This window comes from Nelumbo nucifera, chromosome 1 (genome assembly GCF_055504915.1).
Source record: "Nelumbo nucifera cultivar China Antique chromosome 1, China Antique-T2T, whole genome shotgun sequence".
In the NCBI taxonomy this organism is placed as follows: domain Eukaryota; kingdom Viridiplantae; phylum Streptophyta; class Magnoliopsida; order Proteales; family Nelumbonaceae; genus Nelumbo; species Nelumbo nucifera.
In genome coordinates, this window is record NC_142649.1 from 174,472,722 (window position 1) to 174,486,756 (window position 14,035).

Sequence of the window (14,035 nt, forward strand, 5' to 3'; positions counted from 1 at the left end):
TTGCACATGTTATCATGTGATTAGATAACTGATGATCAGCTATCGACAGGGACTAACTTGACACTTTTTGAAAGTTTGAGTACAATAGTGACACATTTGAAAGCTAGGAAACTAACTTACCACTACTCCCAAAGTTCAAGGTACTAAATTGAAATTTTTCCCTTCATAAAAAAGGCACTATCATTTTCAAAAATAATTGTTTTTAAAACTTGTGTTTCTCCACAAGTTAATTAGGTGGAAAATAGTATTTTAATTTATGAAAATTCATTGAAATTCTTAAGGCTCAGTTTGTATTATATTATATATAAATAATTGTATATTTATATTCTTTCCAAACTGAGCGTAAGGGAATATTACATAAAACATATTCCTTTCAAGTCCTCCATAAGTGAACAGGAAAGGGCAACACTTGTGGTGACTAATTGCAGATACAATCCATACAATAGCAAAAGAAAATGAAATGGCGGGAGAAAAAAAAAAAAAGAAGAAAAAGGTTGATTTGATCTCAAAGATGCAACAAATTAAGTCGCTTTGATTGAATACAAAGAGTTCATTTTCGCTTCTTCGAGAAGGACAAATAGGACCATTGTCATTTGGCTAATGAGAAACAGGATTACTTGGAAGTTTGTTATGAGGTTAGGCCAAACATAATGACGTCGTCTCTTGGTCATCCACCGTCCAAGCAGCGAATATCAGCTTAGGATTAAGAACAAGTGTACCTGTACTTAATCAATCTGGACGCAGGTGTCTCCTCACCTCCAAGTTGCAAACCCTTTTGCACGATTGATCATGATTCAAGGTGGTTTGGTGTCAGCTTTATCCACAGTGTCTTCACTCTTTCATTTTCTTTATGTAAGGATTAATTGGTGGGTGGTTCTTCACTTCACAGTGAGATCGACAAGAGCAACCATGAAAGTGCAACAAGTTCTTCACATGATAGGAGGAGAAGGAGAAATGAGCTATGCCAATAACTCAACATTACAAGTTTCTCTCTCTCTCTCTCTCTATAAATGTTCTAATCTTTTATTTTTTTTTACAGGGTACAGCAGTATCAAATGCAAAACATGTAATAAGGGATGGCATACAAGATGTCTATTGTACCAATTTTCCTCCATGTCTGGCAATTGCAGACTTGGGTTGTTCTTCAGGACCCAATTCATTGCTTCTGATCTCAGAGATTGTAAACATTCTTGACGATATATGCCACCGGTTGGATCACCCATTGCCTGAACTTCAAGTGTTCTTAAATGATCTACCGGGAAATGACTTCAACACCCTCTTTGCGTCTCTGCCCAAGTTCTATGAGAAACTCAAGAAAGAGAAGGGTGATCACTTCAAGTGTTACATCACGGCAACACCTGGGTCTTTCTATGGGAGGCTCTTTCCAAGCAATGTTCTACACTTTGCCCATTCTTCTTATACTCTTCATTGGCTTTCTCAGGTGAGCAATGACTGTGTTTTCCTTATATCGAAAATAAGAGAGAAACAGATAGTCGAGAGAAAGTAATATATATAGTTAGTATTTGAAGTAAATTAATATGTAATTATTAATACCCACGTATTGCGTTATAAAACATTAAATTTGTTAGTTTCTGTTGTATTCTTATAAGAAAAAGATGTTCAATTAATTAGTTACACCTAAAAACTAAAATTGTGTTTATGCTGCAAATAACACATCTCGAAGATCTTAATCTAAGATAGGTTTTAATTGGGCATCAAACTTCAGTTCTTATAATATTAAAGGAATAAATAATCAAACTAGAGGGGAGGAATGAAATTTGCCTCTTAATTTATTTTATATTGCATAGTAAATTCTAATTAAGAAGAGATGTTTCTTGCAATGAAAAAAATGGTAGGTTCCTCGGGGGCTTGAGGGTGTAACAGGTATTTCCTTGAATAAGGGGAACATTTACATTGGGGAATCAACCCCTCCAGACGTGATCGATGCTTACGTCAATCAATTTCAGATGGACTTCACAGTATTTCTCAAGTCGCGTTCAGAGGAACTTGTTCCTGGAGGTCATATGGTCCTGAACATTGTAGGAAGAAGAAGCTGTAATCAATGGAAGAAAGAAGTTTTCAAACTCTGGGAATTGTTGTCTATGGCACTAAGAGAGATGGTCTCAGAGGTAGGGTTCAGTTCATGCATGTATTCCTTTTAATTTTAACTCTTCTTATCAGCTATTGATCATCAAACATTGTTTAATTTCTTTCTGTATAATTTACTTCAGGGGCTTGTTGAAGAGGCCAAACTGGATTGTTTTAATCTCCCTTACTATACACCTTCTGCCCAAGAAATAAGAGACACCATTCAAATGGAAGGATCGTTCAGGATTGATTCACTAGAAACTTTTGAAATCAGCTGGGACCCAGATGACATGGAAGAAGATGATGGAGAGGACAAAGATTTTGTGATTGATACATTCAGAAGCGCGCAGAACGTGACCAAGTGGATGAGAGCCATAGCAGAACCAATACTCATGAGTCACTTCAGAGAGGTAACGATGGATGAATTGTTTCAGAGATATACCAACAAGGTTGCAGAGCACTTAGGAAGGGAGAAAGGCAAGTTTGTTACTGTAGTCGTTTCATTGGCAAATATTAAGTAGTGATTGATACATTCAGAAGCGCGCAGAACGTGACCAAGTGGATGAGAGCCATAGCAGAACCAATACTCATGAGTCACTTCAGAGAGGTAACGATGGATGAATTGTTTCAGAGATATACCAACAAGGTTGCAGAGCACTTAGGAAGGGAGAAAGGCAAGTTTGTTACTGTAGTCGTTTCATTGGCAAATATTAAGTAGTGAATAAACATGATCATCAAAATGTAGATTGTGCCTTAAGCAGCAACTGTCATAGCCTGGAATGGATTACCGAGTTAAAATAATTTCAACCAAACCAAACTCAGTCCCATTCAAAATTTTACAAATGCTCAACCCAACCTATCACTTGATTCGAGGGGTGAAAATGTACCCAGATAGGACTTTATTTTGGACGATAATCAACTTATAGCAGCAAGGTGGACGCTGCTGCATACGTAAGGGAAATTGCTAGATTGCCACGAATACGGATAAAGGTTTGGAGGAATAGTTTTATCAAATACAAATTTAAGGCCAATTTTTAATGTAGGTCCCAAGGTTAGATGCAGGGATATATATCTTGGTGATGCGAGATAAAATGGCATATTACTAAATGCGCTTGCCCACAGCCCACCTAGAAGACCTGTGAGTTCGAAAACCAACAAATCGCTTAAAGGTGCTTATATATGGGGGCAGTTGGATTCCTGCTCGCTACCCTTCAAATTTGAAATCTCCCCTGAAGATCAAAACAAGTCCCACATTAATTTGATTACCTGCAACAGTGTTAAGGTGTATATCTATAGCCTGCGAGTGTCTAAGGCAGTCAAAGAGTGCTCAGTTCAAAGCTCATCCTACCCCTATAAAGAAAAAAAGAAAAGTGAGATTCTTGCGAAAAATCTGTTTCCAATTGTTTTCAGCCATATTGTAGTATGCTGTCATGTTTAACATGATCAGTAAACGGAGGTATACTGACTAGGTCCCAGTGTCCGTAACTGCTTGTTAACAATCAAGACAGATTAAAACTTGTTGCTCTCCAGGCGGTTCCTCATGAGTTTTTCTCTACCTGAGTGACTGACTATAAGAGAGAGAAACAACCTTGCTCAAAGGATAAAGGTTGAAATCCATCCAACATCCTCTGCAAGCAAGCAAGATGGACACTGCATCTTGATGCTTGTTTAACAAAAGATGGTGCATATTCTCTGCAACAATCACGAAAGAAAAATCAGTAAGAGCTATTACTTATTCCACTTGTAAGTAGCAAAAACAAAATACTGCTTTTTGAGTGGTTGGGAAGTGATTAGCACACACCCCATTTTAGACAAACTTGGCACAACATCCATGGTGAAAATTAGGACGTTGTGAGCTCTCTCTTTAACAAAACTGGGATGTCTCTAAATCACTCCCTTTTTTTGTACAAGTATTGAATTGTACTGATGGAACAGAAAACTAGAAAGTCAATACAAAAACGTCACAGCAGCTTAGTTCCATGCTGCAAGTCTCAAAAATCAAAATACAAAGATCAAGATCAAGATATTGTCAATTATTCTTGATGATTCAAAGTAAATGAGAAAAGAATTTCCTTTTGGTACTTGCCCATTGAAGAGCGACACGTAGGTTCTACCCAGCTCAGAATGGAAAATAGATCTAAGTGTATATATATAAACCTTCTATTTATCATTTTCCTTCCTGCTTCTATTTTGCTTCTTCATGGTTGATTAGCATTTTACCATTGCTAAGCAGAGGATGATCTCCTTATTTTAAGCTAATGGGCAGGAATTCTAAGATTTTTCACCATATTTCTGATGTTTGCAAGGGGTTAAGAATAGAAGTACAAAGATCTGTCATCCGGTGAAAAATAACTTAAAAGCAAAAAAGAAGACAAATTTAATACTGGTGTACAGTTTCTCATTGTACAAAGGACCGGTTGATCAAAACAATTATACTTTACCTTTTCTCAAAAAAAAAAAAAAGAAGTCCTAGGTCTTTTGCCAGAAATTATGATCAGATCAATTTTAACAGAGGGCCTAAATATTTTGAAGGTCCAATGCACTGCATCACCTAACAAGACAATGCATTTGCCTGGACTAAATGTGATATACTGATATCTATGTACACCAGGCATAGGTTACCTATATTTATCAATGTCCTTCAATCCTAATTATCAGGGGAAAAAAAGAAAAGGAAAAGAAAGTTGGAAAATATGCAGCAAAAGGATATTTTTATTCAGTGTAGGCAAAAGTAAGTGAAATTCCAGTTAATAAAAATCAGGTGTAAGAGCCTTTTTGAATGGAGGATGTGATATTTGAGAGCATATTGGCATAACTAACTCAGTAGGCACACCATAGATGATAATTCACCAACTTGAAAAAAAAAATCATAAATCAGAACCACATAAAGCTTTACATAATCAATATGTCTAAAAGTTTTATTTCCAAATACATAACAATGCGGTCATCCATTTCAAACAACTGCAGCTCATATAAAAATTAATATATATATATAATATAAAGATAAACAAAAATTGTACAAAGAAAATGTTGTACCTGTATCAAATGCCCTCAATCTAGTATATCTCATCATCAGGAATATCTGGCGTCAAGAATTTTTTGGGGTCTTTACTTATTTCCTCATAGTTCAGTCTTGATTTAACCTTTTCTGGCACAGGCACAAGTGGTATAATGCTGTCTTTATCAATAACTCCATCTATAATTCCATATTCAACAGCTTCAATTGGAGACATGTAACGATCCCTATCAATATCTTTCTGGACTTGTTCAAATGTTCGACCAGTGAAGCCAGAAATAATTGTTGTAATATTGTTCTTATTATGCATTATTTCTCGGGCCTGAATTTCCACATCTATTGCTTGCCCACTAGCACCTCCAAGAGGTTGATGAAGCATTATCCGTGTGTTAGGCATCGCAAGACGTTTGCCTTTTGTGCCGCCACCAAGGATAATAGAAGCTGTTGATGCTGCAATACCAAGTGCAACAGTGGAAACATCTGCCCTCACAAGCTGCACCACATCGTAAATAGCCATTGTTGCACTGAACATAGGAAGAAAAGGGAAACATCATAAGAACAAACTTAGGGGAAAAAGGGGAAACATAACCAGAAAAACAACCAGGAATGCTAAGAAGTCCAAGCTTTTCTCTCAATCAAAGGTGACATCAGTAAAATGAAAGCTAAGAACTGGAAGCCTCAGCACCTAGTAAGCTTCACCAGAGATCATACAGTTGTGTTTTGCAAATCTGACTTTGACCAAAATTTTAATCATGTTCATTTTGCATCAACCTCAAGGAAATACTTGTCCTAAAGAAGGCAGTTTTTAAATGAAGCACAAGAATCAAGATACCTCAATGAAATGGCAAGTAATGTGAATGTCATAATAGTTTATCGGTATCATACATATAAAAAAATAAATAGTTTATTGGTATCACAATTTCTTACCTGCAGTTAATCCTATATATTACATAGTTAAAAATTATAACCAAGAAATTTCTTTTCTTTTCATTTTCCGCCTTTGCGCTTGGAGCAATGATGTAGCTAGTTAGGTATTAACTGAGGTGTGTCAATTGCTGGTTGAAAACCATTCCCAAGGCTTTACCAACATGCGAGATATAACATTTTTAAGCCCTAAAATTTACTCAAGGTGAGAGATCAATAACTCTGAATTTTATAAAACAATAATCAAATAAATGGTACACCTAAGGAAGATGAGAGGAATGCACCTCAAACCTAACTCTCTAAGTCCCTATACATCCAAAATGTATCCCAACCACCCAGAAACAAAGAAGCTGGGAGAGCAGCATGAATTTTACCTAAGCTCCCAAAACACCAAGTAAACATACTAAGAAATCTGCTAGATACAACATTCTTATCCTAAGATGTGGCCACAAAATCCAATATTTCTAAATTCAACTGAAACAATCATCACAGTCTACACAAAGTGACCAAGAATACCCCCAAACATAAAGACCTTCAAATAGTACTAGTTGTATTCACAATCAGATCATAAGAAGATAAGAGTGACTTTGTCGTACAAGGAGTGCAGTAGCATGTACTAGAATTTGGCATGATAAAAGCCCAACCAAAACAGAAGATGTCTCTCTGGGCATTGATTGAGAAGAGAGATACATAGCATAACTAGGGTTGATTGTCCTCAAACAAGATAAGCTTTTTATTTTGGTAATCCTCAAACAAGATAAGGTTGGGGTTGTACATTTACTTCCCTGCAAACCCAACAAACCTATGAGGCTAATTGGGTTAGAGCCAGGTTGAACGGTTATCTTTGGTACAAGTCTACTGATGGACATCAATATATAAACAGAGGATTACATGCTAAAATGGGATGAAGGACCAAAAGAATATCTCTATTTGCTAGATATATATCCTACTCTATTGTGATGAATTTAAACATATCCTCATTTTGCTAGATAATGGATTATACACTACCAACTTTCTAAGAGCAATATGAAACAATGCTGGAGTTGACTATATGGGACCACATTTGGAAATTGCTGAATTGGATGAAGAAGAAGAAGAAATTAGTATATAAAATACAAAATTAGTAAAGAAAAAGAAGAAAATGTGTTGATTGGACAACATTTTATGTTCTTTCTTACTTATTGGTTCAGGTTTTGAAGTCTTTGAGGGTTCAATACAGCATTTAGCAATGTTTGTGTTGATTAAACCCTAACAAATAAGAAAATAACAAAAAGAAATTAGTATATAAACATACAAAATGAATAACTTAGTTTAAAAATGTCTATTTTATAATTATAACCTCAAAAAATTAAGAATTTAAAAGTTTGTTATAACACGCTATAGAAAACTGCTTGGCGATTAGGCAAGGTGAGACTCCAAGGGCGCCTTGTCACCTAGGTGTCGCCTTGACAACTATGCTTCCCCCACAAAAACAACAAAATTTAGAAAGAACCCAAAAACAAGATGATGATAGCAAAAGATCACAACAACAACAAGATAGCGATGGTCCCAGCCATCTGGAAAGGGTTGACTGGATACAGTCCTAACCTTTGGCCTTTTTTTTTGCAAAAAGTGGCTGCTCTCAGACTCGAACCCGTAATCTCACACCTAACAATCCAAGATTTTACCATTACACCAAGTAATGATAGCAAAAGATAACAACAACAATAAATAATAATAATAATAATAATAATAATACCTTATATTGATAGACCACTGGCTTGCAAAAGATCATAACTTTGATACTCAAAGGCCAAAACACCTGTTTGCCCACACTCCCTTGCATACCCCTGCCTCTTTTTCTGTAGCTCTTAGTCTCTTATCCCATTTTCCTCTAACTTCTCTAGTAGTTGTAGTATTAAATGAATTTAACTTTACCTTCTTGTCTTTGGCAACCCTCTTCTCAATGCTACTCCTTACCTCTACAGCTCTACTTTATTCCCTGTTTCCACACTACTGCTTTACCCACTGTAGAGATATTAGGACGAGTGGGCCTTAGTTTCTTTTCTTTATTTATTAGTCTTTGTTTTAGATGTAGTGGGCCTCCTTTTATTGGCCATTAATATCCTTTTTTCTGTGTTTCTTGAGTCAGCCACCATACCAGGGGCACTCATGTAATTCCACCATTATTTTAATCAGTTCTGATAAAATACAGTTGGATGAATAGAGAGAGACGTGAACAGATCTCTTCTTCTTCCCTCTTTCCTCCATTCTCCTCTTCCTTCTGAACTTCTCCATCTTTCTTCCTTCTTTCTCCTTTTTCTTTAATTTAAGTTCAGATTCATTGTTGGTGTGATTCAAAACTCCCATCTATATTCCTTTCCTTTTAATCCAGCACCTTAGCCTGACCCAAAAATTTCTTAGCAGGGGCATCCACACCCATGAAGAAAAGACTACATTTTTACTCAGTGCAATCATTGTCTTGATTGACTCTTCAATTAATGTTCCATCATGCTCAAAAGTCTGTACCACATATTCCTTCAAACTCCCCTCCATCAGATGTATCAGAATAGACTTAGCTCCTCAATGGATTACTTTGAGAACCTCTCTCTACTGTATCATCAATTCTTCAAATCAAAGAAGATGAAAATGGCACAAATGAATCTGTAGGTTCCATATTGCAAAGCAAGCATGCATAGTTCTCAAGGCAACACCTAGGCAACAAGGCACCCTTGGAGGCTCACCTCACCTAATCACCAAGTAGCTTTGTACATTGGGCTATAAAATGCTTTTATATTCTTAATTTTTTGAGATTATAAATTTATAATTATAAAATAGAAATAACTAAACTAAAATATTCATTTGTGTTTATATATTAATTTCTTTTTATTATTTTCTTATTTGTTAGGTTTAATCAACACAGACATTGCTAAACACTGTATGAACCCTCAAAGACTTCAAAACCTGAACCAGTAAGTATGGAAGAACTTAAAATTTTGTCTAACCACAATAACTTTCTTCTTTTCCTATAACAAAAATAGGGGTTCAGCCCATATATTTTTTTAATTTTCTTTTTTTATTCTTTTTCTTATCATGAAATATGTTGATTTTCTATACTTTAACATGAAGTTTAAACTTTTCTTATGAAAATTATGGATAACTATCAAGGAAATATGGTTATGGAACCTAGGGAACTACCCTAGGATATATGTTTTTTACTTAAAAAAAATCCATCCCCTAGGCGACTAAGCACCCCCCCTGCCGTCTCGCCTTGGCGCCTTGAAAACTATGCAGGCATGTATGGGATGCCCCAAGTTTTTGACAAAATCTGGCATTAGAAAGTTTGTGCAGGTTGTGGTTGGTGTCAATTTATATGGGTTTTGGTCTTTAACCCTTTGCGAAAGTATGGATTATCGGAGCCCTATTGGCACATAGGAGCATCAATGGTCCAGTGAGGACCATCTAGACTGCCTTGTCCACTTTAGAAAGAGGATACCAAGTTCAATATGCAGAAAAGCAATAATGATTGGTTTGTTAAGACTTGCATTTTGGTAAGTGACATTAATTCAAGAGATGCAAATTCATGCTATGTTTAAAATGGTGAACATAAGATAATATATTTGAAAAAATGTATTTATGGCACAAAAAAGTTCTTATGCACTTTATTGAGATGAAATGGAGGATAGATTCACCTCATTTAAGTGTACTAGATCACAACTTAAAGGTGGTGATTGGATCATGAGGTTTTACTTTCTAGGATCACGAGGTTTAAGGGTGCTTGCTTGGAGATGATGGGTGCTAGAAGTTTATTTGATCCAAGTAGTTAACAAACACATAAATATTCATAATTAGTGGAAAATTATGCTTTCATTCCATTGAGATTCACTTTGATAGATGCTTGTGTTGGAGCAATTCATGATTGTTGGAAGAAATCCAATGAATTCTTGATTCTTTTTCTTGATGTTAGAAGTTTCACACAAGCATGTGGATAAATCTTAGTTTTATATAGTGGGTTCCTCCAGAAATTGGATTACCATATGCATTGGTATCTCCATTTGACCTTTGAGGAAACGTATCAAATGTGAAAAAAAAAAAATTCTTTTCACATCATCTTGCAGCAACTGAAAGCACTTATTTACATCTCTATTGACCTCAAATTAAGAAGTGGGGAGATGCAAGATACTAATGTATTCTTGGTTGACAAGCAAGAAGTAAGGCATTATTTTCAGAGGCTCATGTCCAGAGAAAACGACTACCATACGCGCACAAAAGCACTGACTAAAATATATAAGTTACCTTTTCACTAAGTAAACCACATTTATGACATTAAAAACAAACGAAAAAGAACGAAACCAAATTTTCACGGATTAGAAGCGAGATAACAAATTCCCAACCATGTTACACTTAAGTACGAAGATATAAAAAATTGAACCAAACGAAATTGGACAAAATCTAAGGAAAGAATCCATTCATATACGACCAAGAAAACCTAAATTGATACCTCAGAGAGCCACCGGGAGAGTTAATGAAGAGCCGAATATCCTTGGTGGAATCTTGAGCATCCAACAGCAACAACTGGCTTATAATTGCATCGGCAACGAAGTCATCGATGCTATTGCCCAAGAATACAATCCTCTCCTTCAGCAACAATCCCATCACATCGGATGCCGCACCTCTCATGGCAGTCTCCTGCGTCTGTGGAGCAACATAAGATGGGTGTAGAGGATAAGATGGTTTAAGATCAAAGCTAAAACCTGATGTATCGACGTTATCTAGGGCCTTGGGGCGGAATTCCTGAGAACTAGTCACAGAAGAGGAAGAGGAAATGCGGACTTGGATTTCTTGAGGAGGGGATTTGCATCGAGAGGTGCGAAGCTTAAGGGATGCACTAGAGGTGTGAGGTAAGAGGAAAGAGGGAGGTTTAACGAGTGTAGACATGGAGAGGGGATTCATGACCAACTGTCTGCAACAGAGAGAGAGAGAAGAGGGCCGAGGAGTTAACTATTTTCTCCAGAGAATGAAGAAGAAGAAGAAGAAAAAGAAGATTGAGGATATGATGCCTATGTACAAAATTACAACGATACCCATGCAGAGTGTAAAACAGTAAAAGCACTGACATTGCGGAAGTGAGGGTGAGCATTCGGTTTAACCCTCATATGAAAAACCGAACCAAAATAACTAAACCAAGAAAAACCGAATCGCTGAATTTCATTATAATATATTATGTATTATACTATTTTATTGTTTAATCCACCCATAAATTTTAGTACAGTTGGAAAGTAACATGTGGCCCGTGGGGGGAATGGTTCAAAATTCAAGGGGTGGTGAATCATACGTGGAATTTGATGAGGGGTAATTTAGCCTTCTAGTGACATCACGTCGCGTGGTACTTCTAAACTGTTACATAACACCTTGGTGTCACATCGTCAGTGTTGTGTCCTTATCAAGTCAGTCAAAACCATCTTAGATTCACCTCGGATGCACCTTGGATCCACCTTAAATGCACTTCGCACGCTTTGAGAGAGTGAGCGCACCTCGGCCTAGCCTTATGCGATGTACGCACCTCAGCAAAGTAGACCGGAGACCTCAGTAGGAGCAGACTGGAGACCTCGGCAAGAGAGCCAACCTCCTGCAGAGCACTCACTAACCTGACCAAGGTCTGATGTGGCGACCTATGTGATGTGGCAATCGACTTCCGCTACGTGTGATTTATCGTCTCCAATTCCTCCGAGATCATGTTGCTTAATCAACAAAATTGACTTCAGTGTCGCATGTTTCGAAGATAATCGGATAAGCCTTATCACTATCCACTAAAACCACCTCCAAGGGTGGCGGGTTGATAAGCCATGTTCCCCCGGAGATCATGAACATGCTACACAAGACCCATGCCTATATAAAGGCACCTCCTTCAACCATAGAAGATATGCGCGATTGTGCAATGAAATCTCTCTTGCTTTCTCTACTCTCATTGCTGACTTAAGCATTGGAGCGCCCACCCCAGGTAGTCTAATTGTTCTCTTGCAGCTTGGCCAACCAACCTCACCAATCCGACATCCGAGTTGTCCTTCAATAGGAAGCTACCAGATCACGCACCATCAGAGTTGTTGGTAAATATTATTATATATGTAAAAAATTGGTTTTTTATTAATTAAATATAATTACTAGATAAAAACCAACCGCATCAGAGTTTTTAAAAAATCAAAATAATTGAACAAAAAAATGAAACCAAAATTTTTTTTCTTTGAAGCAAGTAATACTCCCACAAAATGCTACGGACCCTGTTCCAACATGTCATTATAGTTGGGAACATCTCCCTTGTCATTTTAGGGAGACATGTTCCCAATGTGCATTGTTGACACACTGTGTTGGTAGTTGATCCAAACTCCTTAAAAGCATCAAGGAGCACAGAGCTTGGCCCAGATGGGCAATTGATCTCATTGTTGTCAATTGATTGGATTTGATCCGATCAATAGAGACTCGAACCCAAACCTCGATGAATAAATGTCTTACACTGGTTCCAAAAAAAAAAAACCCTATGCTAATCCCTAACGAGTCTTTAATTGGGATTATTGTCTATCCTTGGAAAAAAAGACTTGTAAATCTATTTATTTATTAATTGTCATAATACAATAATATTGAAAATATAGCATAAAATAGGTGTTTTCTATGGGAAGAATGTTGAAAGGGAAAGAGATCAAAAGGAGACGAGATCTGCCAAGGAAATGGAAGTTATGGGAAATTCCAAACCGTGAACCAAAGTTCACATGGACTAATAAAAGAGAAGGAGAAGACCCCATATCAAAGCAAAATTGGATATGGATCTCTACAATTATAAATGGAGAGACCTTTTTCCTGAAGCAAAAACTCACTATATCCTCTCATGGTTCTTACCATTTTCCCTATGTCTCAATAGTGATCTAATAAACATAAAATTTAGGAAACCATTCTATTTTGAAGAAATGTAGATGACACATGATAATTGTGAAGAGTTTATAAGATCAAGTTGGAACAACTCACATGCAAATCTATCTGTGGCTAAAAAGTGTAAATCTTTGGGTAAGGACTTGAGAAAATGGAACAAAGAGGAATTTGGTTTGCTACAAGATCAAATTGATAGTGTGATGCTGGAATTATCTATTGAAAAAGCAAAGGCTGGCTAGAAACACAATGCAGGGAAGGTAGAAAACCTTGTGAGGAATCTAGACTTATGCTAAAAAGGGAAAAAATATGTTGGTTTCAGAAATCTAGGATCAATTGGAAGATTCATGGTGATAAAAACACAAGGTTTTTCATAAGGTTACAATGAGAATAAGAGCCAATAATAGAATCCTTGAAATTAAAGATGAAAATGGAGAGTGGTTTGAAGATCAAGATCAAGTGGAAAGAATTCTAGTAAATCATTTAAGCAACTTGTTCTATTCTACTAACCCTTTAAACATTGAGAGGGCTCTATCGGGGATCCAAGAATTGGTTACACCTGAAGATAACAATGATATGCAAAAAGAGGTCACAGAGGATGAGATTAAAGATGTTCTGTTCCATATGGCCACAAGGAGAGTCCCAGGTCCAGATGGCTTCCCAAACCTCTTTTTTTTCAAAGATTATGGGAATTAGTGAAAAGTGATGTAATCAAGAAAATCAATGACTTCTTTAAAGAGGGTATTCTCCATTTAGATCTTAACTCAACCTTCATTGCCCTAACCCCAAAAGTCAAGAATCCATTATCGGTTTCCCATTTTAGACCTGTCAATTTATGCAATACTATTTACAAAACTATTGCAAAAATCCTACCTAATAGATTATAACCTATCTTCTCAATGATAATTTCACGGAATCAAAGTGCTTTCATTATTGGTAGAGCAATGACTGATAATATTCCGCTAGCTCATGAAATCATGCATTTTTTGAAGCATACAAAATCCTCAGTAGGATCCATGGCAATAAAACTTGATATGAATAAAGCCTATGACAGAGTTGAGTGGTTTTTTCTAGATAATGTCATGGAAAATATGAGCTTTGGGTCAAAGT

At 36.6% G+C, this 14,035-nt stretch overlaps 2 protein-coding genes and 1 pseudogene across 4 annotated transcripts; 2 read left to right on the top strand and 1 right to left on the bottom strand.

Moving 5' to 3' along the window:
- Nucleotides 1–681: 681 nt before the first annotated feature.
- Nucleotides 682–2,828, top strand: LOC104596356 (S-adenosyl-methionine 4-1-methyl-2-pyrrolidinyl-3-oxobutanic acid methyltransferase-like). 3 transcript variants are annotated; one of them, XM_088895326.1, is made up of 4 exons: nucleotides 682–799; nucleotides 890–1,441; nucleotides 1,857–2,129; nucleotides 2,232–2,828. In XM_088895326.1, the coding sequence occupies exons 2-4, from the start codon at nucleotides 962–964 to the stop codon at nucleotides 2,607–2,609; spliced, it is 1,131 nt and encodes a 376-aa protein (XP_088751452.1). In that variant the 5' UTR covers nucleotides 682–799; nucleotides 890–961; the 3' UTR covers nucleotides 2,610–2,828. The 3 variants fall into 3 exon arrangements, with proteins under 3 accessions (XP_088751452.1, XP_088751453.1, XP_010255758.1); XM_088895327.1 differs by lacking the exon at nucleotides 682–799 and having other exon boundaries at nucleotides 826–1,441; nucleotides 1,968–2,129; XM_010257456.3 differs by lacking the exon at nucleotides 682–799 and having other exon boundaries at nucleotides 828–1,441.
- Nucleotides 2,829–3,441: 613 nt separating this feature from the next.
- LOC104596355 (ATP-dependent Clp protease proteolytic subunit 4, chloroplastic-like) lies at nucleotides 3,442–11,037 on the bottom strand. The gene is made up of 3 exons (XM_010257455.3): nucleotides 10,509–11,037; nucleotides 5,125–5,628; nucleotides 3,442–3,780 (listed from the first exon to the last, which is right to left on the bottom strand). Exons 1-2 carry the CDS (start codon nucleotides 10,958–10,960, stop codon nucleotides 5,145–5,147), a joined length of 936 nt encoding a protein of 311 aa, XP_010255757.1. The 5' UTR covers nucleotides 10,961–11,037; the 3' UTR covers nucleotides 3,442–3,780; nucleotides 5,125–5,144.
- LOC148804180 (U4 spliceosomal RNA) lies at nucleotides 6,101–6,234 on the top strand (annotated as a pseudogene).
- Nucleotides 11,038–14,035: the final 2,998 nt, after the last annotated feature.

Coding starts and splice junctions, on each gene's coding strand:
- LOC104596356 (XM_088895326.1), top strand. CDS start 962: ATGCCAATAACTCAACATTACAAGTTTCTCTCTCTCTCTCTCTCTATA. Junction 1,442..1,856: donor CTCTTCATTGGCTTTCTCAG/GTGAGCAATGAC, acceptor AAAAAATGGTAG/GTTCCTCGGGGGCTTGAGGG. Junction 2,130..2,231: donor TAAGAGAGATGGTCTCAGAG/GTAGGGTTCAGT, acceptor AATTTACTTCAG/GGGCTTGTTGAAGAGGCCAA.
- LOC104596355 (XM_010257455.3), bottom strand. CDS start 10,960: ATGAATCCCCTCTCCATGTCTACACTCGTTAAACCTCCCTCTTTCCTC. Junction 5,629..10,508: donor TCTCCCGGTGGCTCTCTGAG/GTATCAATTTAG, acceptor TCCTATGTTCAG/TGCAACAATGGCTATTTACG.